The sequence below is a fragment of the Halyomorpha halys genome, unplaced genomic scaffold, assembly GCF_000696795.3.
Source record: "Halyomorpha halys isolate HHAL.00 unplaced genomic scaffold, Hhal_1.1 Scaffold1035.1, whole genome shotgun sequence".
NCBI lineage: Eukaryota > Metazoa > Arthropoda > Insecta > Hemiptera > Pentatomidae > Halyomorpha > Halyomorpha halys.
The window spans coordinates 799,885-823,004 of NW_027107491.1; the positions used below are offsets into that span (position 1 = coordinate 799,885).

Sequence of the window (23,120 nt, forward strand, 5' to 3'; positions counted from 1 at the left end):
TATATTTTATTTTATTTTCTGTATCCAGTTATTTCGATAACTATATCACTATATATAAATTTTTTTTTTTACCTCTACTTGTTTTGTTTTAAGGTCTGTTTTTTCTTTTGAAAATAATTTTCTACACACTTTGTACATGCATTCAATGTTAATGCAACCTATTTGAAATATACACCTCTTTTGTAGAGGGGAGAAAATATAAATATAGTATTGTATAACAAGGTTTGTTCCAAGTAATAGTGAGCAATTCCAAAACTAAGAATTGCATAGTAAAGAGCCCTTCTTTGACAAGTACTGAACCAAAGACTATAGGTTGAAGAGATAAATTAATTATTTTTATGAATTTAATAATATCGCTTTAGTAATACAAACATTATTTGAACAGCTGTAGAATAATCTTCAAATAAATTATTGAATTTAGAGAAACATTCATTACTTTTACCATAAATATTAAAGCTTGAAGTAGAGTACAGTCATAACCAAATTCCTTTTCAACAATGGTAAAAGTGCATCCATTATTAAAGCAATTTGATGTGTACGACGAAGTAAAAGTTGTAAAAGGTAAATTTGTTAATATCCTTATAAATGATTATATTACAATATAAAATAATTAGAAGTATTGTTACAACTAAAATTACAAATGGTTTATTTCTTAAGTGTTATTTTGTTTATTTTTAGGAAATTAATTTCCTGAAAATAAATATAATAAAGATTATACCAATCCTTATAACTATCAACATTTAGACAACATAAGATCTTTCTATTTGCATTCATAGAAATAAATTCAATTATACATTCGGCCTTTTAATAGCTGTTATGGAGCTGAGTATTTGACATTTAATGAGAATTCTAGATTTTTGGCAACATCATAATTACTTCTTTAATGATTAGGAAATAAAAAAAAAAAAAATGATGGTATTAAGTTATGGTAAGTGGCTCATGTTAAAGGTTAATAGCTGGTTAAAGGGAACTCATGTTAGCCCATTCCTGGGAATATAACAGCTTCTATTTGTATTTTATCCAGCTGGTACAGATTTTTAATTCAAATACTAAACACAAAGTTTTGGCAGTATAGGACTCCAATGGGAGTCTTGGCCGAAAAAAAAAAAAAAAACACAAAGTTTCGAGTTTGTGGAGTTTTTTTGCATAAACTGAATTATTGCGGAAGCTGTAATTATTGCCAATTGGCACATTATCATTGACTATCAACTACGAGATAGCTCATAGTTCATGATCTTACCTAGTCCACCAATCAAAAGTTATCTCCTATTATAAATACGAAATAACTTGCAAATGGGATCAATATTAAGAATGCAAACTATGAGTCTACAGTCAACGTATTGTTTATTATCTTAGCTTTTTATACAACCAGTCAGCACAATATCAGGTCGGTTGTTTATCATGGTCTGTAATACACTTAGATTAGAGATGAGGTCTTAAGGATAATAAATAGTTATATAATAATTCTCATTTCAGAACAATCATCTCATAGACTTCTGTAACATCTTCATACCTCTTCAAGTATTCTGTATCAGTGAGCATTCTATATCCTACAGTTACGGACTGAAAACTGTTACAAAGCCTATAATAGTCAGATAAACTCTGTTGCTTCAAGACATGTTGTCTAATCAAGCAACATCTGATCTTCGATTGCTGTAAGACAGCCCTTTGTCTTGGGAAAAAATTTCCTCTACTAAGCCAATAGAACAGTGATTCTCAAAGTGGGCGCTACACCGATTCAAGGGGGCGGTGATGGCCACAGGTGTATTTGGAGGGTGATGAATAACTACAAGTTGTCACAGTCAACAGTATTACTGCTGACGAAAATAGAGCCGAGGATTACTAAATTGCTAGCAGCACACCAGGTTCATCCTTCTCATTAAGATAATGTCAAATGTTTTAACTTTTTTTGTATTACAATCTATTCTGAGTTTAATAATTTCCAAGTTCAATGTTTCTAATTTACACCTTTCTTTGGTATATTTTACAAAAAAGGAAGAAACATTAATGCCATATATATATTTCCTATTAATTGGTATTAAAAAATTGATTTCGAGGGGGTACTAAGTAATATTTTTCCTGGAAAGGGAGCAGTAGGACAAAACAGTTAGGGAACCACTGCAATAGATAATGAGTAACCTATTTCAGTCGCTAAAGCCAGTAAGGATGTTAGTCAGCTGTGGTCAACGATAATGGTGATAAGACAATTTAGCATATTATCTTGTGCAATAGACCCTCTCTCTTTTTAATGAATATTTAATACTGTTAGCGCATCATTTCATTCCTTTGGCATGCCTCTTCAATTTTCATAAGACCCTTTTCTCCTTACTTTGCCAGCAGGAAAAGCCTTGCTAAAGATGTAGTCCAATGAGTCAATCTAGCAATTAATTGAAGTTTTTTTCAGTGTAGAACCTAATACAGGAAAAAGATACTCCTTCCAAAGATTTAAACAAGTGGAAATATGTAAAATGCCATTTTATTAAATTATCTAATAGGAATACTCTAGTAATAAGATAAGAACAGTTATAGTAAAGCTGAAGATAGGGAGGTGACTGCCCCTCCCCCTCCCAAAATATTGAAGTTAATATAAGAAATAAATAAAAAAATAATAAAGGAAGTAAGTTTCAATAATTGTTTGTTTCATAGTTTTATTTTCTACTTCTTTCCTCCTGGTTGAACTACAGCAATAATGGAACCAATGCTAGACAAAAGCAATTGCAATATCTATGAACTTTCAAAAAGATTTTTTCCTTAAAAAGAGGAGAATTAATGCTGACAACTTCAAGTCAGTTTTATTTATGATTCTATTTTTTTTTTTAAATCCTCACTATCCTGGCAGTGTTCAGCACATTGTCAAACTTTTTAAGTTTCAATTATAACATCAATCATGAGGCACGAGTTTTCAATAGCTTAGTGGGACCAGGTATAAGGTCATGTATGAAGATCAAAAAACCTGTTTCATTTATTTGAACCAGTCATTATAGATCTTTCAACTAAATTAATATTTATTACATATAAACATTAATATCATTTGATGATGGGTTAATGAACTTTTATTTATTTATATATTTTTAGAAATTATCAATGTATGATACATCGGTTACAATGAATCACAAGTAGTCATACAATGAAATATACAATCTTTATTTTTAAAATACAAAACTTTTCCATCTGGAATATGGTACTATTACGATAAGTAACAAAGCCACTTCAGAATTGTGAGTTCTTTTCCTATGACCATGAACAAAATTCTAAATAATAAGGAGAGATGCCTGAGGCATTTATATCAGCTTGGACTCAAAATATGAGAAACAATAGATCCCCCAGGTACATCATAATTCTTATTTTAGATCGCTTTGACAAATTCTGAAAGTAATAATATGGATCAATATTAACAGCTGAACTAATCTCTTTAACTTAATGATAATGTTATATTAATGTATTAAAAAATAATACCCTTGAATTATACTTTACTTCAAATTGCTATAGTATCTAAAGATCCAGTTTGGAAGCCTACAGCACTTAAATTAGTATATCAGTGTGCTGTATACGAAAACTACAATGAATAATGACTTCATAATAATTCAAAGAAATGTTTTTATTGGGTATGAAATGCAATTATCATTTCTTGAATACACATCCCCTTGATTATATCTATCCTAATCAATATCTCCATTACTATATTTATAAGAAGTATGCAGTTCAAATTAAAAAAATGTAGGTCCATAAGTTTGAAGAAACTTTATTCTTTCATCATGAATTAAAATAATTCTTAAAAATACTTGTACTGTATTTAAAATACCATTATGAAATTGAAGAACAAGTTATTCAGCTTATTAACAATAGCTGATGAGCTATTCTTGGTAATAGCGTATTACGGCCCTACATGGTCATCATCCCATTTTACTAGTCAAATCTTAAGTAAATTTGACTCTATGAAAACATGCTAAATAATAACCAAACAGGTTATTTAAAAAAAATTGATCATATAACAATATTGAATTTAGCTCATTCAAGAACTATACAAATCCTTGCATTTGCAAATGTGAAATAACTTATCAAACGATAGAAATGTTTCACAGTAAAAAGTACTTTTAAATAATTACTTTTAAATAATAGGAAATTTGATAAAACATGAATGATCCTAAATATAATCATAAATTTACATGTTAATAGTTAGAACCATAAATAAATACTAAATAAAGATTAAGGTTTTAAATATAGAGAGGACATTTACCTTTCCCTATATTTAATAAACAGTTAAGTGATTAAATAGTCAACCAAATTCTATTTAACTTATATTTTTGAACGTTAATTTCAAAGTATATGTAACACCCTAAAAACCTCCCTGATTTAAATAGAGACTGAGAAAAAAGGAAGATAACGAAAAAAGAAAATAATCTTTAGTAATTTGAAAATATTGAAAGAATTTTGTTATCTTAAGAAAAAAAAGAAAGTTATTTTATTAGATGAAGTGATCATATTTTTTATTTCAAAATGTATTTTTGTTATTATTTTTAAAACCATTACATAAGTAATAATTTCAATAAAATGTAGTTCATGAATCAGATATTCTTTTGTTTGTTAGAATTGAAAACATTTGTTGTAATTTATACGTTCCCATGTAATGAACATTATCCAAAAGTAGAATTTCTCGAAATGCATAATTTAAATGTTCCAATTTTGTAATTTAAATTTTTTCTTGTCTTTTAAAAGGAACAACAAATCTAATTTGGTGATTTTGTGTGAGAGTATATCGTTAGATAAACGATTAAGGTTTCAGCTGCTTTTCCGTTGATCCTCACAGCCTTTGCTTTAGAGCCGAGTTATAGTGACCTGGTAGGCTCCGGTAACTTTTGTGTGGATTGTGGAAGGCTTAGATATTAGTGTTCAAAACTTATTGGCTAACCTGTTAATTTTTTCGTAAGTACAATATGCTTTTATTGTTTTTCTAGTTCTATATTGCAATAATTCTATGTAATAACTGGTCAACCTATGACGCATTTCGAGGAGTGTCCAATGCGGTATAACGCCATATTGGTTTAGTAATTTGCCCTACCGGCATTTGATTTTTTTTTAGCTCTAAGGTTGTTTCTGGATAAGCTCTAAGCTTGTTAAATCATTTTGAGAGATTTACTTCTAAGTTAAAAACTTATTTTTCAGTAAGTTATATTTAAAGTATTTTATTCATCCGTTATTTGAACTTATGGCCAGTTACCTCTCATACCCTTCATTAGTTAATTGAAGATTCATTATTCTCGAGGAATTGTGTATCTAAAATTTGTCAGTTACAACATTCAATTTTATTTTAACCAATATGATAGTTTTTCTTAATTGTATTGTGTTGTAATTTATGGATGCATGTTACCTGTTAAATTTACTTTTAGGTTACATAGGATTGCATATGTACGTCTTTTATCTGTTTTTAATCCTTCAAAGTTTAGTTGGGTTGTGATCTACAAATGTTTAATTGATAAAATTTTAACTCAAGGTTTCTTAGAGTAACATTAATATTTTGATTTTTTGTGGGCTATGTAAAATTCTTGTTAATTGGTGCAGTAATATTTTATGATAATTATATAAATTTTCAATAACTAATTTTATATTGATTGATAGGATGTTGTTTGTATAGATTTTTCATTTACTAAATTTTAGTACTATCACCTGTGTATGATTATACATTTATTTATTTTGTTTAATAGATTTGTCATTCTCAAGCAGTGTTTGGTTATATATTTCTATACATAGTTCACCAATTTTTTTAGTTCAAAAAGATTTGAAAGGGTAAATAATTTCTGTATATATCTTTATTCGAAACTATTCATGTGTTTAGCGGTCTTATACCATTGATAAGTTTAACAGGTTGATGAAAGGTGGGTGGTAACCAGTCAGAGAGAGAGAGGCCGATCATCGAACTCCCGTATTGATTTCTGGAGGTTTCAATTTTAAGAAAGCATTTTCCCCAGTTCAATTTTTTTAGATCAATGATAGCCTGTTCTATCTTTATTGTTATAATTGTGTATGAAACTTCATTTTACTTTCTGGACATTGGCTGTGGTCTTTAGAGCTGCCAGGGTCCAATTGTGCAACGCTTACGACGTTGCTACGTGCCAAAGTCGCCGCGTTGCCAAGGGTGGGAGGGGGGTTAAGGATAAGCTAGTGGGGGACAACGAGGTGTACCATCATCGATCCGGAGGCGGCCTCGCGCCTGCGCAGTCTTTGCCACCCTCTCCGTACTACGTCTTAGACCATGTCAATTCTCCCAGTGTCTTTCTAGAATAAATCAGAATTTTGATTTTTTTATTTTATTACAATCTGTATATTGTATATTAACTGGTAGCAATAGCCAGCGGCAATAGTGTTAGTGCGTTTTAATTGTTATCCGGAAAGGTGTAATTTTCGGAAGTCTTGTGGTCTTCCCATTTCGTTCGCCTAGTCCACCTTTAACTAAAAAAAGGTAAGTTTGTTGGAATGCTGTAGTGAGCTCATCTCTCCCTCTCTTAGCAACGTCTTGCCCAATTTTAGACAATCTGTGTCTGCCGCAGTCCCTGAGAGCCTATTTTTAATGAACTTTCTTTTACTCATTCTATAGTATCCATGTTATATAGTAAAATGCTTTTCAAGGCCATTGTGTCAATGACCTATTAAGATTAGAACAGAATTTTTAACATCATCTGTTGTTTAAAAAGAATTGTATGCCCCTAAAAGCAGTATATATAATTTTATTTTGGATAAGATAATTTACCAATTCTCTTAAAGTACTTGATGTTATAACTTTCACACCAAATGAGAAAGGTCTTAGTTGTACTATGACTCATTCCAATGTTCCATCTTTTTATGTTTTCTTCCTTATTTAAATTGGTCCTTATTTTACTGAAAAGAAATTTCATCAGGTAATAGTGATTATTGTATAATTATCAATTGTAATTACCTCAATTATATGGAGTTACATTTTCTTTTTCTGCTTTAATCCAGGTAGAAATTCTTGAAAATTTCATGTAGCTGCTTCCAAATGAACCAAGTGTAAATCCATATTATTTAAGAATAAGTTTAATTGCAACTTTTATTCAGCTGGAATTGATTTTCTTTGTAGGGTTCGTCATGTCGGTGGACAAAGAGGAGCTAGTTCAGAGGGCGAAGCTGGCTGAACAAGCTGAACGATATGATGACATGGCATCAACCATGAAATCCGTAACTGAGACAGGAGTGGAACTTTCGAACGAAGAACGGAATCTCCTCTCAGTCGCCTACAAAAATGTTGTAGGAGCCCGGCGGTCCTCTTGGAGGGTAATTTCATCCATTGAACAGAAAACCGAAGGCTCAGAAAGAAAACAACAGATGGCTAGGGAGTATAGAGAAAAGGTCGAAAAAGAACTGAGGGACATCTGCTACGATGTGTTGGTAAGTTATAATTTTTATTATTGTAGAGTTCTTTCTGATTGAACCTAATTAAAGGTTTTTGTTGCCAGAATCATGATGGTTATATTGGAAGTAAAAAAATATATAAGTAACTGATAAAATCTCTCAAAATTGATTTTTTATCTATCACATTTCAATTATAATTATTATTATATGTCTGAACTACATTTATACATAGTAGTATTTGCATCTATTTTCATTCTTTCTTATTTTTACTTGCCAATGTGAATATATATTTTTTTACTTATATTCACTCTTCAGTTTTAGCAATGAATATGGGCTTCTTTATAACTTCTGATAATTTGCTTTATTTGTTTCTTTTTATGTATTAATATATGGGTGTTGGTAATTAATGTTTTTCTAATTGAAATAGCAGATCTAGTAAATATAGTTTTAAAAAGCCTTATATAGATAGATATCTCATTTATTAAGGACAAATTCTTTAACTTTTCCTTCTTTATTTTTTTAATATGAGGACAACAGTTTAGATTCTTTCTAAGAATAACCTCATTGGAGTGTACTTATTTTCTCTTTTGACTTGTGGACCACGCCCATGCGATGGTCTCATTAGACAGCAATATAATGCTCTATCATTTTCTCATTTTTTAATTAAATTTTTTAAAAATCCGTTCCAGTATTAAGGTATATATCTTTTACATATTTTCTTTCCCTATTTTTGAAGTAGTAGTTTTACGGTGGGTGTATAACGTCACATGAATCGATTGGAATCGTTCCAAATGTTGAGCTTGAAAGAAAAATTTTCATTTTCATTATTCGATTTGTTATATGTAATTGATTTTTCTGTTGAATACCTAATACTGTCTAATCAGTTTACAAATTAATATTTTTTCTGATAAATCTGCGTATGATTAGATTCACGTGGTGATCGTTTTATCAGTGCGTTGTACAAGTGATACTGAGATTGTTTTTCTAGTAACCTTAAAATTGCACATTCCTTTCACAGTCCTTGTTATTATTTAACTGTAACTTCGAATTTGTAATCTTTAAAAGATCGATTTGTTAGTTGCGAGTTCTGAATACTAAATAGTTACTTTAATATTGTTTTAGCGGAGAACTAATTTTTTTTTTTTAATGCAATGCGGATTATTATTAAATCGTCAAATTATTTAAAACGTTGGGTAATCACCTTCAAATAAATTTAGATATTATTGAAGAATATTGACCTTCTTAGAATTGTATTTTATAAACTTGAGCGTTTTCTTGAAATTGAACTAATCTGTCCGTTATTTGCTTTTCTTACTTTTTGTAAAAACAATCTCAAAAACTTTTTCCAACATATCTATTAAAAATTTTATCTTTATAACAATTTTTTAGTACAAAATATAATAATTCATGTATTGTTTATTAATATTTTTTTATTGATTTATTTTTATTGTACAAAACCAGTCCCATTGTTAATTGAATTAGCCAAGAAATTATTGTAAGGATTAATTTATTTCAAGAAATGGTTGCTGCTAACTTCATAAGTTATATACTATATTTCATTCTTAAGTGAAATATCTGTGATAAGGGGGTGTAAAATGTATCTAACAGGAAACGTGTTGACAAAGGGAGAAGCAGGAAGGGGAGTTACCTGGACAATAGGGTGTATTCTGGGTAATATAGCTGGCAGCTGGTATATCTGTAACGTTTTCTCTTATCAGGTATTTCATTCCGCTATATCATTTACGAACCACTTTCATTATAATTTGACATTGTGAATGGAAACAGTGTGTTACATAATATATATAGCTTGCCGGGAGAACCGTGGATTCACAGAATTTTAAGTCGCCCTCATTTGGTCCATTCGCCAACCGTCATTGATTAAAGATTTATCAGTTACGGCTGCGCGTTCACGAGCTCCGTACTACTTGATAACGTATACGACGAGCACATGTTTTGTTCGTGCTACTTCCTACCTGTATTTTTTCGATTGAATTTGGCATATTGTACAGAATCAATAAGATAAATATATGTTGCTCTGCCACACTTCTCTTGTCCCAGATATGGCTTTGGTCTGAGCTCATTAAAAAGGTTCATAGATGTCCTAAAATATACATGGCGACGAGTGTGAATGGCCTACGGAATGGGCTGTTGGTGCCTGGCATCCGACCGAAGGCCGCTTAGTCCATCGGCCTTTTTGGGAAAAATGCTGCCTTGACGTAGGGTCGTTCTTTTTTCCTTTTTTTTTTTTTTTATAAATAAGAGAATTGATCACGTCCAATTTTTTTTAAGTGTAATAAATCTACTAATTCATATCTCTGATAAAGACTGTTAGAAACAAATATTTCAGATTCATTGAGTTTCTTCTACCTGATATTCATGTATTTTTAAATGTGACGTTTTTTTATTTAGGTGATGATACATTTGTTGAATGCTCTCTCGACCAGTGTAGAGTAAACTCGACATTTTTTTAGCCCTAAGGTTTTCTATTTTCCAATTTAATAGAGGAATGTAGTAATGTTTAAGCGGATTTGGAACCGTTTGTACAGGTTCCTAATTAGTTTTATAAAATTAAACGCATTCCTTAGTAGACGTTGACAGCTTTCACCTCGGTTCTAGAACATTCTGTCCATACCTCGCCCGAACATCTGGCAAGCTATCTTTTATCGATCTTACTATTCATCTCAAATGATGCACTATTAGTTAGTTACCCATCGGTGGTAGCTATGATGAATGAGGTATGAACAACGGAAGCGGTGGACGGTAAACGCTTGGGAATGCTAGGAGTGAAGTAAGACCGGATGGCTGTGACTCACGCTGACGCCTTGCCCCAACATGGACCTGTCCAGGCGGCACCGTTACTTCTTGCCGGCGAATCGCATTCTCTTGGCCCTCCGATCTTCGATTGTCCTCATTTATTTGCCTAGTTTCTTATGTGTCTCCTGCATTATTGGCTGTGGCTAAAACCAGGTCAAAGGGATTTTTCGATTCAATTTTACATACATGAACTCTTTATTTATAGCTCCGTTTCTGTGTCATATGCAATTCTACTCAAGTGTGCATTCTTGTATTTATTTTTCTACTTTTTGAACTTGTTAGTGGTTTTATTAGTTATGCACCTGATAATCAAGTGTTTTAATTTTTGTTTCTGTAAAATTTCTTTCCATTTTATTGAATTGAACTGTAGGCTATTTCTTACTTAATCCTCTTGATCCTTATACCTGACGGAAAAGAAAACTAAGTCATTCATTCTATAGTTCCTCAAAATCCTTTCGAAAAGTTTTAATTCCGTTCGCTCAACGGATTCTCATTTTTTTTTTAAATTAAGAACTTGTAGCACGGAAATCGGTTTCGGTCGATTTTTCTCACCCTTGTGTCATTGTTACCAAAATGGCCATTATAAAATTCGTGACTGTATTGGTCACGCCCAACCTCTTTATATGGATAATCATTATGTAAATGTGTTATGTAATCATTAAGATTACATTGGATCATGGCTACTGATAATGGTTTTAATGTACTGATTTTCCCTTATCAAGATATGTCATTAATATTATCGAATGAAATACCAATGGTATTTTGTACCTCTAAGTATAAGTAACTTGCTATATCACCAAAGATCGTATTAATTTTATTTTAGTACACCCTGGATCCAATGAAAATTTCATGCTATTAAATTCTGTGAAACTTAATTTTTGCATAATCGTTTTCCTTAGAAAATGCTTCTTATCGCATAACACTTAAATTTGTTTGTCAGTTTTGAATCAGATATTTCATTTCGTTTAGGTATTAGTAAGTTAAAAATAAGTGAAAACTTGTGACGTTTTTAATTAGTTTAACATCCACTGACAATGTGTATTCTTTATCTATTATATATTGAAACACCATGATAAATTTTATCTGATAAACACATTTGGATTTTGGATATTGTCTTGTAGTAAACTGGTAGTGGCTATACCAGAAGTCCATGACGAATTTGATAGAGACACATCTATCATGTAATCTTGTATGCACTCATTACCTTAATATATTCATCCTAATACTGGGCATTCTCTCCCAAGTCCGGAAAAGCAATAACCTTTATGAGGCAAGCGGTGTGAGTGTGTGTCACGCGTGCTTGTTTGAATTAATTATCGAAGTAACGTCATTTGAAATTATTTTAACGTGCTGGATCGCCAAAAACATAACCTATGCCTATTCACATTCCTTATGTTAAAATATTAATTTATTAAATACAATTTTTAAAATTACAGTTGTCTTCTATAGTTAGTGTGTCTGGTCATAGACTGTCGTGGTGTGTTAATAATTGGTCTCGTTCATTACCGGCATAGTACAGTTATATCATCCTTCGTGTTCTTTATTTAACAATCTTAAAAAGCGTAGTGATCAAGGTAGATTTACAGCACATATTGATCCTCTTGGGGCGTGGGAGTCTTGGCACGATGTTCCCGTTTTAATTTTATCAAATGATGAAACAGTTTTCAATAATTGTTGGACGAAAGGAGTATTGTTGGATCGGTGGAGAGGCCTGATGGAAAAGCCCGTTGGACAATAAAGCTTTGTGCTGTGACCTGCATCTAATACGGCAGGCCTGCAAACCCCTCCCTCAGCCGCAGCGCGTACCGTGGGAAATGAAGAGTTTCCTCAATTAACGATGAGTAAAGAATGCTGCTCCGGGAGGCTACTGGACTCGTGATATTGTGTGTATTTGGTGGGGGTGGTAAAAATAGCCGTGAATTAATACACCGTCGGGACAGCTGGTAGAGAAGAGTAAGGCTTGCTCTTATGATTACATAGGCCGTGTATTTCTGATATCTTGTGATGCCAATATACATAAACTTTTTTTTTACTTTGATTTACATTTTTATAATAATTAAATCCTATAAATATTTAGCATTCGCAATCAAAACTCTACTATTTCGTCATACAATCATGTAGTGTTACAGCAAGGCTAAGTTTTTTTCATAGATTATTGTGATTCCTGCTTCATTTTTTATTGATTTCTTTTAAATAAATAATACAACAATACATATATTATATTTTTTGGGAAACTTGCAAAATACAGAATTAGATCGTCTATGCAACATATATAATTAAGAATTTTATGCGAAATTCATTATCTTTATGATTGTAATATATTCATTGTTAAATTAAAATTTTTGAACCTTATGGAAACAAATTTTCCATCCGGACTATCTTCTTCCAATATATTTTATTAAAGTTTCAGTTGATTTGCTATTGGGTATTTGGGTTGAAATATGGTTTTATTACATTATTTGGGGTGATGACTTTAATAGAGTCAATTCGTTAAATTCTTTTTTTTTAAGATTTATAAAATGTAATATTGTTCCTGCTTACGAGGACATTTTATTACATATTATCATGGACTTGGAAAAATAATGACATTTAATTAACTTATTTTTCAATTTTTTTTTTATCCCCATTTAAACATAACACTTCAAGCCGTGTGTATTCGTGCTTGGTTTTGAAATTGTGTGAAGCAGAATGGTAAAAATTCGGGTCGGGGGTTTGGTTCAGGTAGACAAGCCCTCCCTTGATGGCTGCAATGGGAAGATAACGAACCCGAGCTGACAGAAACAGGAATATGTGAAAGAGATAGTGATCGATCAACCAGCCAAGGTTACTGGGAGAGGAACTTAACCTGGAATTTCTCTTCTAGTCCATTTTTCGGGTTGGCCGGTTTAATTTATTGTAATGGAAAATTGCATTATAAATATATACTACTTGTCAAAACTCGTTATCGTGTTTACGTATAATATACTGTAACCTATATGCAGGTTTCTATTAATCGATTATTTTGTAGGAGGTTCAAAAATTTTTTCATTAGTGGTACGATATAAAAAATGTAGTATTTTTTCGAGATTAGAGATACCTTGTCTTATAATACATTTTGTTTTGGAGTGATTGGCATCAACAATAGTTTGTTACTTAGTCTTGAATCATAAAAACTTTTACTTCAAATTTATGGTATGGAGGAATATTTTTATAATAGTAACTGGAATTACCAACAACGCCTATCTCGTAGATATAAGCCCCCCTGAGGAAGACCTGTTATGCGAGTTGAAACGCGTTCCGTAGATAAATAGTTTTCTACTATTTTACTTATTTATTTTATTAGACTCCTTTGACTACTACCTGAATTATCTTATCCTTTGACAATTATTTTCTATTTTTGAGCTTGTCCGTTGAAATGAAACTATCAATTTAGCATTCAATAAATAGTGAAGCATTAATTTTTTTAACGAAATGTACTATACCGAACAAGGTATTGTCTAGTTCGTTATTCTGTTGTTCACAACTTGATTGAAATGAACTATTTTCATTATCAAGATATAATTGATTGGCTTGATTTTGAAGACAATAACAGTTCTGTGCTAAATGCTCCTTTATCTTTCTATCAATTAAAAATAAAATCAACTAACGGATAAGCAGAATTCTGGAATAATTGAATTGAGATTTTCAAGAATCCCCACTCATCCTGCGGTAAAAAGAAATGTTATCTAGCAATCCTCAAGTTTGGTAAAACAAAATAACATATTTAGCATAGACAAATATTAAAAACCTAAGATTAAATTAAATCATTTCTCTGATTTTTTAATCATTTGATTCAACTTCTCGTGTATTATATATTAGTTTAATTAATGTTTAGGTGTTATTTTTTACATTCCAGACTCACCGACGAAGTCTCCGCCTACATTTTAACCTATTTTCTGACGGATATCCAATGTTATCTGTAAATCAAATTTTTCTTAATTCAATTTATTTTATATTATTCAAATGAGACCTGCCAATTATGCAAAAGATATAAGATTAAATAAATATAAAAATTAAATATTTATAAAAAAAAAAACCGATGGGATGTACGTATTGTGGCTGTAGTAGGAGAGTATCGAGTTGGTCGGGACCTGCGCATGGCGGCAGGGGTGGGGCCAGTATTGACTCATTGATCTTCCTCTCTCGGATCTGGGTTCTCGTGTAAATGCCAAATTGTTAGTCATTTACTTGGAAAAGTCCATTCTTTAAAACGGTTTACCAGCTTTATATATAGAAATAACGTACTTAAATAAATTGAAGAATAAATATTCATCCTTTATATAAAGAGGCGGTTCATTTCTATTTATAATTCTAGACGGATTTGCCGAATCAATATTGTTTAAATCAACATTTACGAAGATTCTTATATGAAATCTGTTGTATGCAAATTCATAATGTAAGGATTAACAAAAGTTAATGAATGATTTCCTTGAGATAAGGATATTTCATTATTCATTCAGGATGACCGTGAACAATTTTAATGCCGAATTCTTTGTCATGTCCGGAGGTGTTTACGTCTGAATCCCAGAGTTGGGCAAAACTTGTGACTCAAAATGTTTTTTAAATTAATATTTTGGATAAAAAAATCTTCCTTAGAAATAGTTTTATCTTTAAAATACTCTGTGTTACAAAAATATTTTAAATTAAAATACTTTTTTCTTTTCTTGAAATACAATATACAAATAATTTATTTCAAAATATATTTTAGGCATCCCTTAGGTATTATTAGGTATATTACCTCAGATAAATGGAAGATGATAAAATGAAATTAACATTTCTACAAAACTACATGTAGCTATCACTAGGAGAATTTTCTCTAAATCCATTGTGATCCTTACCTCATTTTTAAAAAATATTAGTATTGTTTTTGTGTAAGTAAATATTTTTAATAAAAGAAAAAAAAGTTTTACTGCAACTATATGAATATTGTTCCACCTAACGATTTTGAAGGGAAAAAAAAAAATTCTAAAACAAATTACACATGCAGAAATGTTTTTCATATATAAAGGACCAGACTTGCAATTTTTTTTATTAAATTAAATGTGATCCTTCTTATCATTCGGATGTCAAAAATTCTGTTTTAATGTAAAAAAAAAAAAATTATATTTTTTTGCCTCCCATCTCCCCTTAATGGTCATTCATTATGTTTTATGTTAAGTTTTCTAATGATAGTTAAATGAAGAGATCCCACATAAGCAAGCAATAGGCATAACCTTTGATCAGCAGCATTCTGTCCAGAGATATAATTGTATTAAATAGTAAATTACTATGTTCAAGTATTTAAATATATATGTATATACTTTTTCATATTTCTCTTAATGCACATGCGTTAGAGGTTCCTTCAAGTTGAAAAGATAATGGTTTAAAAAACAAAAAAGTCTTCAAGTAGTTCTTTGGAAGCTCAGCTAGTATTATTTTAACACAAGTTATATTCTGGCCTGGTCGGGTAGACTTTTATTTTGTGGTGGCACCATGAAATGAAAGCTCAAGCCTCCCACTCCAGTTAAAATAAATTGGTTACATGTTAATGATTCTTTAGTAAATGTATCTACATTGTATCTAGAAAAGGTTTAGTTGTAATAAAATTTCTCAACTCTGATTGTAACATGTGGTTCTAAATTGGATCTTTTATGTGTAATTATTGCTTCTTTGAAAGATTAGATGTGGGTTTTTTGTTTTTTTTTAATATAGCCAAAATTTAGTGTATGTTGGCATTACTACAAAGTCAGTTTATTGTTGTAACAGTTAGTTTATCATAAAGTTCCTAACTTTTAATTAAACCACTAACAAGTTTTTGTTGAAAGGGTTTACTTTGTATGGATGTCACTTTTTTTTTTTCATTAACTTTCATATTTAACAAATATTTGGGACGTTAAATTTAAATAAATCATACCAAACCTATTTTAAAGTATTTTTAAAGATAATTTTCAAAAGAGTTTAATAAAAAAAATGATGGACCCAAGACTCATAACCATATTAATTTATTAAATTGCCCCATACTTATATATTTATTCAACCAACTACAAATAGTAATGATATTACTTGGTAATAATACAAATTAGAATTTTAAAACTTCTATTGGAAAATTGCTGTAATGAAAAATTACTGGGATATATCCAAAACCACAATTTTATGTAATTTAAATATTTCATGCCCTTAATTTGTTCAAATTTTGTTCAGTATACGACTCCACATATAGATTTCTTTAAAATATTAACTTGAAATATTTTTAAAATCCTGACTGTTCTGTTTCTATTATTAAGTTCACCTAGTATCAGCCAAATATTAATTTATAAGGATTCAAATACTATTAGTTGTGTTGGTAAGAAAATATCGATTAAAATTATTTATTTTTACAATTTAAATGAATAAATCATACTAAACCTATTTTAAAATATTTTTAAAGATAATTTTCAAAAGAGTTAACAAAAAAAATGATGGACCCAAGACTCATATTAATTTATTAAATTGCCTTGCCCCATACTTATATATTTATGCTATATCTATTTGTAGCAATTAATTTATTTCTTGAATGTTTTGTAGGGCCTGTTGGACAGGTTCCTGATCCCCAAAGCCAGCAATGCAGAAAGTAAAGTATTTTACTTAAAAATGAAAGGAGATTACTACAGGTACCTTGCTGAAGTAGCAACAGGAGATACAAGGAACAGTGAGTTAATGTGTTGTTTAGTTAAAGGATCATATCCTGTTTTCTGCATTTATTCATATTAGACATCCAGAATGAAACTCGAGGTCCCGATAATACAGTTTTTAGAAAAGCGAAGGAATTTTACACTTGTTTAGTCATTGAATTTTTTAATTGTATTCATTTTCCTGTTAAGAATTGAAATTTAAAATAGCTTTAATATTTAAAGATTGTTTATGTTTTAACCCTTTTATTCTGGATGTGCGATATAAAGTCCAAACTTCGTAAAATTACTAATATGGGGACAACAAGTAGTCGTATTATCAAATATTCTAGACTACTTGGGGTGCAATTTAAACAATCAAAAAATAAGGAATGAAGGGCAAACTAGATTACTTTCTATTATTTTTGGTGTTATGTCCTCTTGTGAGATTGTTATATGTTGTACATAGACCAGTTAATTGCAACAAGTGTCTGTTTTAAAGATGAGATAAGGGTGGGGCTACCCTAGGGTAGAGAAGGTGGTTTTTTATACCATTTCCAATTTTAATGTATAAATTATAAATTTTAACCAAATGTTAAAATATGTAAGGCATTTTATAAGTAAATTAAATTTCATTTACATATTTTTTATACATCTTTTTATTTGTTTCTTCTTGCTTAGTGAAGGCGACACCTTCCTTCTATACTCTCTAGCTAAGGCTAGATGAACTCACCAAAAAGATGACAATTTTCAAATTTGATATCGTTTTTACTTTGCATAATTGTTGCTTTATGAAGTATTTTTAATCCAGTTATAAAAGATTTTTAAAACACCAGGAAGTCTTTCCCTTTTTTTGCCCAAGTACTGGCTCATTGAATGTTGATATATGAAATATCTTTTTAATACGCTGCGCTCACTAAAAAGTTAAGACTGCTCTGGAATACCCTCAAAACATCCCAGAGAACGTTTCTTTCTACATCCAACATTACATCAAATAGAGGATGATAATGAAGATAACTTTTATACCTATAAACAGAGAACAGGCCTTAAAATATTCCGCAATTCATTTGATTACTTTGCTGTAATATTTTTCTTAACATTTGTGAATAAAATACCTTAAAATCGGTTTATGTATTTAACTTAAAAATATATAAAGATATCCATAAATTAAAGATAAATTGCTTATTACATTATAAAGTCAAGTTTATTACTATTAAAGCAGTTACTGATTTTATGTTTTGTATTTTATTTATTTTGTTAGGGATCGTTAAATCCCTAATTTTGGTTTATTATTTTCATTAATGAACTGTTAAACTAAAGTCAACCAACAGTAATAATAAAATTTTTATTTTAAATACCGGAGCTTAGCAAAAAAAATAAATAAATAAAAACTAATGCCTTCTTAACTTTTGAAATTTTATGTTATAAGATACTTGGAATTGAGAAACATACCATATATTTTATTATTTAATATTTTCTGTTATAATAAATTTATATTGATTAGTTTGTTATTAACTTCTTCATAACCAATTTTGTATTAATTTCTCCTCAGTCTGAGTTTAATCTTGAAATGGAATTGGTTTAGCTATCAAATATACATTATTACTACTTATTTTTATACTTTATTCCTTGTGAATTTTTATTTTCCTCTGACTTCTCGATCTTGTTTAGCTGTTGTGGACGACTCACAAAAGGCTTATCAAGATGCCTTTGAAATAAGTAAGTCGAAGATGCAGCCAACACATCCCATTAGGCTGGGTCTCGCTTTGAATTTCTCCGTTTTCTATTACGAGATCCTCAACTCACCTGACAAAGCTTGTCAGCTTGCGAAACAGGTCTTTTTTAACATATATATATTTTTTAAATTTACAAATGAGGACGCAACAGCGGAGCATCCAGCTTGATTACTCTCATTACGTCTAAAAAATAAAGTAAGAAGAGAGCAAAAAAAAAAAAACATTCATTTTGAGTCATTTAAGTAAAGTTTTCTGGTAGAAATTAATTTTTTTTTTTTTGTTAATTAGTTTTATTTTATGTTTAAACAAGTATTTCTTAAATTTTTTTTTTCAATGACCTGCTCTTTCAGTTATTTTTTAACTTCTTATTTGACTGCCATATTTTCAGCTGTTGTAGAAGACTCTCAAAAAGCTTATCAAGAAGCATTTGATATAGCCAAATCTAAAATGCAACCGACTCATCCTATTAGGTTGGGCTTGGCATTAAATTTTTCTGTCTTCTACTATGAAATCATCAACTCTCAAGGGCGTGCTTGCCACCTAGCGAAACAGGTAAACAACATGAGCAGGATACCTTCTTATTCCCTCCTCTAAATTTTACCAGGTTTCTGATTGTTTTGTTTTGTAACTAACTTTTAATCTCAAATTATATGTGATTTTTCCTAAAATAAATGTTCTAAAAAAAGAATAATAAACCTTTAACTCACATTTTTGTGATGGTTTATCAAGACTAGAATAGGCTAGCTTGTTTGACATTAGTACAATTTTATTTTTTAGCTTTTTCCTGAATTAAAAATACTATATTAAGAGATATAAAAATTATTATTTACGAAAATGTCTAATTATATATAAAAATAAAATTATATATATAATTTCTCATATATCTTACCATCTAAAAATGTGTATCACATATAATTTGATTGAAAACTTTTATGTGTGTAAAAAGCAAACCACAACCACTAATCTGCTCATGTTGTTTTGTTTCTTCTACCAGTTGTTATATTTATGATGGATGCTGCGCTGTTGCTAACCCTTAGATGATCTCTTTTTATTGCATTATCATTTTGTTTAGTTAAAAACTAGATCTAGAAGTACAATAGTTCATTAACCAAAGTTAGTATAGTGACGATAGCAGGTAAATGACAAAATAAACAAGTTGTCTTAGTTAGGCATTTATGATCTAACTCTTCACTTTTTTATTTATATAATATAATAATGTACATTCTGTCATACTAAATGTTTATCTAAAAATACAACAATTTTTAATATAAGTCTTCTGACTATGTTTAATTAATTACGAAAACCTGCACGCATTATTTAAATTTTCTTTTTAAAAATAAATTTTAAGCAGGAATTTAAAAAAATAAGGACTATTGGACCAAACCTGATGTATTTATCGTAAAACTTTTGAAAATTGATTTATTTGTTATATCAGGTAAGTTAAGTTGGTGGTAAGTGCACTAGAGGGAAACATTTTTCAAATTTTCTCTGTTGGTAGAGCTTCTAATCTATCCTAATTTAAAGTAAATAGGATGAATTTCCTTAAAATTACTATAGACTCAGGAAAACTAATGCGATAAAAATCCCTACTTATGCACTTAACCTGACTTTTCTTTTAGTTTTAAGAATAATTCTGCACTGATGAATTTGTAGAATTTTACTTGGGTTTATCTATTTTATATAAATTATTCCAATAAACATGTTTTCTTAAACTCAGTATTGTAAGTTTCAATAAGTGTTTTTTTTTACTTATTTAGTCAATTTTCAAAACATAATGATCTTCATTTTTCCTATTAATGCTATACAGTTGTCAGTTCTAAATATGACATTTATTGTTTTGAATGTGTATTTTTCTTATACTAGGAAATAATTAGTATATTATTTTTTAAAGAATATTCAACGTTATTTGTTTAACTTTTTCTTGTTTGTTGGAGTAAAGTAATAAGTATTATATAATACCTTACTGTAAGAAATCTGTAAACATTATTTTAACAAATTCAGATTCTGAACTAGTAGAAGGCTTTTAAAATCATTTATAGGGCCTACATAAACCTTTTTTTTACTTAACAATATTTATAAAAATTAGATTTTAAAAGGTGGTAAATTATAATGATTGATTTTTTAATATTTGGTTTTGTTTAACTAGGCTTTCGATGATGCGATTGCTGAACTTGATACCCTCAATGAGGATTCCTATAAGGATTCAACACTTATCATGCAGCTTCTGCGAGATAACCTTACCTTGTGGACCTCAGACACCCAGGGTGATGGTGATGAGCCCCAGGAAGGTGGCGACAACTAAACCAACTTTCCCTTTTTCCCCTTTCCTCCAAGCCCATCCACCTCCAGCCACCCCACTTTATATACTATTACCCTCATTGTAAAAAAAAATCTTGTATTCACCACATCTCACCAATATCTGAGTGTGTGTTTATATATATACACTTGTGTATATGTATACACATACACATACATATGATATACATACAAAAAGTATTTAAAAACAAAAAAAAAAAAGAGAAAAAAAAAGCAGCGTATACAAACCTATGCCAAGCACCATTTGTTTTCATTCATGTATATATTATATATATATTATCAAAATTTTCCTGTTAATAATGCTTTACACACTTATCTTGATTTCTTTATACTTGTTTTTATATAGTATGGTAATACATACCCACACATATATATATATTTAAAAATTGTTTAATTTTTGTTTGTATTTTTTATATGTATACATACATATATAATTAAAAGAAAAGCTTAGGATTATAGATTATATTGTAAGTTAATTTTTATTATGTTCCCTTCTTATTTTTTTCTTTTTGTGGTGCCAAAATGTGTAATTAGCTAACAAAAAACCGATTCATGGGCATAGTTTTTGTACGTTGATGCTTTTTCTATGAATATATATGTTCTGTCTCCTATTGTTCGGCTTCAGACTGTTGATGTTTTATTAATGGAACTTGGAAATATTCACATATTCGCGAATACACATGATAATCACTCTTATTTCCTTTTGCTTCATGATAATGTACAAGAAATGTTTTTATTAATTATGAAAAATGTTGAAGTGATTGTGTTAAGGAAATAGAGAGCGCGAATTTTTTTATCAGGGTGTTTCTTGTCTGATATTTCAGTGGATGTGTACTGTGTCCATTTATCTCAGTTTTTGTTTTCTTGTTCTCAAGGAAAACTAATTCAGACTGAGATTTTATTTATATTTATCTTATGCAGTATACAATTAGAGGGTGAGAGCAATTACAGTTTTTCATAAAACAAAAAAAAAAAAACAAACAAAAATAACTTGTCATTTTGATGATCCAATAAACATAATAAAATAATTACTAGTTAATATCATTTTTATGATATGATAAAAAAAGATGTATTAATTGTAAAATATTTAATTTGTCAATTCACTTAATAGAATTACTTGGATCCATTTTTATTTTTCAGCTTTCACCATTGCTGTAATGTTATAAATGTGATCTATTCAAAGAAAATTTCCTTTGGAAATGTATTTTTTTTTTCTTTTTTTTTTTTGTTTAATTTACAGCATGTATGTTGCTGTCAATAACAATTGCCGTTGTTCAAACCTTCAAAGTCTTGATGTAGCAACAATTTTTTTATTAATAAAATTGGATTTAAAAATCTTGAAAGCGTTTGGGTCATGGTATGCCTGGGAGCAAATAATTACAGGATATATGTATATTTGTCGTTGTGCCCTTAAAAGCCAATGCACCAATCCCATTTCCCCCCACTCTCTTTGATTCAAAATTGTCTGTTTTTAGCTGTATACTTGTCATACATATTGTCATTTATGACTGGAGTCATAAACAAAAAAGAAAAAAAAATACTTTGATGTATTTAACGTGATTCTTTATATACATACATATATATATAAATATCTCTTTCTATTCTCTAAAACTTTGGAATTATAATTGTTAACTCCCAATGACTAAACCCTTGTTCATACAGGATTTTCTAAAGTTAACTTCTGTTCCTTCCTCGAGTTTATTATATTTAGAGTGCCTGTAGTGCCACTTGACTTTTAAAAATGAATGGAAATATAAATGATGTAGCAAATTCTAGTGTGCATGTCACGATTTTGCTCAAAATTAGTTTGTTCATTAGGGGGAAAAAAAATTGTAAGGAAGGAAGTATATTTTAGGAAATTCTGCATACTGGTCTGTTGTTAAAATGGGAATAAATGTCTTGTTTTTCTTTGGTGATTACATCATATATATGTAAGATACAAGGAAAAAAAAAACAAACAACAGCCTTAAACTCTGCAAGATAACAAGGTCATAGTTTTTCAAGAAACCTTAATAATTGTTGAAGTTCACTTTTATTTTGGTGACATCTTGAGTTAGTAGCTGGATGATGTAGCTTATACGAAATATTTTTATTTTTTTTAAAAAAAAGAAAAACTTAAGTGCTTTGTATTTATCTGTTACAAGATAACTGAAGGTATACCTTCACTGATTGGTTTACCTAAACGTTTCATTTTATGTCGATGGTTAATAAATTTTCGCAATAAAATAGACGCCTAACTTATATA

At 29.8% G+C, this 23,120-nt stretch overlaps 1 protein-coding gene across 4 annotated transcripts; it reads left to right on the top strand.

Annotated features, from left to right (window-relative positions):
• Positions 1 to 4,655: 4,655 nt before the first annotated feature.
• Positions 4,656 to 23,120, top strand: 14-3-3zeta (tyrosine 3-monooxygenase/tryptophan 5-monooxygenase activation protein zeta). 4 transcript variants are annotated; one of them, XM_014432227.3, is made up of 5 exons: positions 4,656 to 4,923; positions 7,094 to 7,401; positions 16,741 to 16,864; positions 18,948 to 19,111; positions 20,706 to 23,120. In XM_014432227.3, the coding sequence occupies exons 2-5, from the start codon at positions 7,102 to 7,104 to the stop codon at positions 20,859 to 20,861; spliced, it is 744 nt and encodes a 247-aa protein (XP_014287713.1). In that variant the 5' UTR covers positions 4,656 to 4,923; positions 7,094 to 7,101; the 3' UTR covers positions 20,862 to 23,120. The 4 variants fall into 4 exon arrangements, with proteins under 4 accessions (XP_014287713.1, XP_014287708.1, XP_014287712.1 ...); XM_014432222.3 differs by lacking the exon at positions 18,948 to 19,111 and adding an exon at positions 18,495 to 18,658 and having other exon boundaries at positions 4,681 to 4,923; XM_014432226.3 differs by lacking the exons at positions 4,656 to 4,923; positions 18,948 to 19,111 and adding exons at positions 5,046 to 5,162; positions 18,495 to 18,658.

Coding starts and splice junctions, on each gene's coding strand:
- 14-3-3zeta (XM_014432227.3), top strand. CDS start 7,102: ATGTCGGTGGACAAAGAGGAGCTAGTTCAGAGGGCGAAGCTGGCTGAA. Junction 16,865..18,947: donor AACAGGAGATACAAGGAACA/GTGAGTTAATGT, acceptor CCATATTTTCAG/CTGTTGTAGAAGACTCTCAA. Junction 19,112..20,705: donor CTTGCCACCTAGCGAAACAG/GTAAACAACATG, acceptor TTGTTTAACTAG/GCTTTCGATGATGCGATTGC.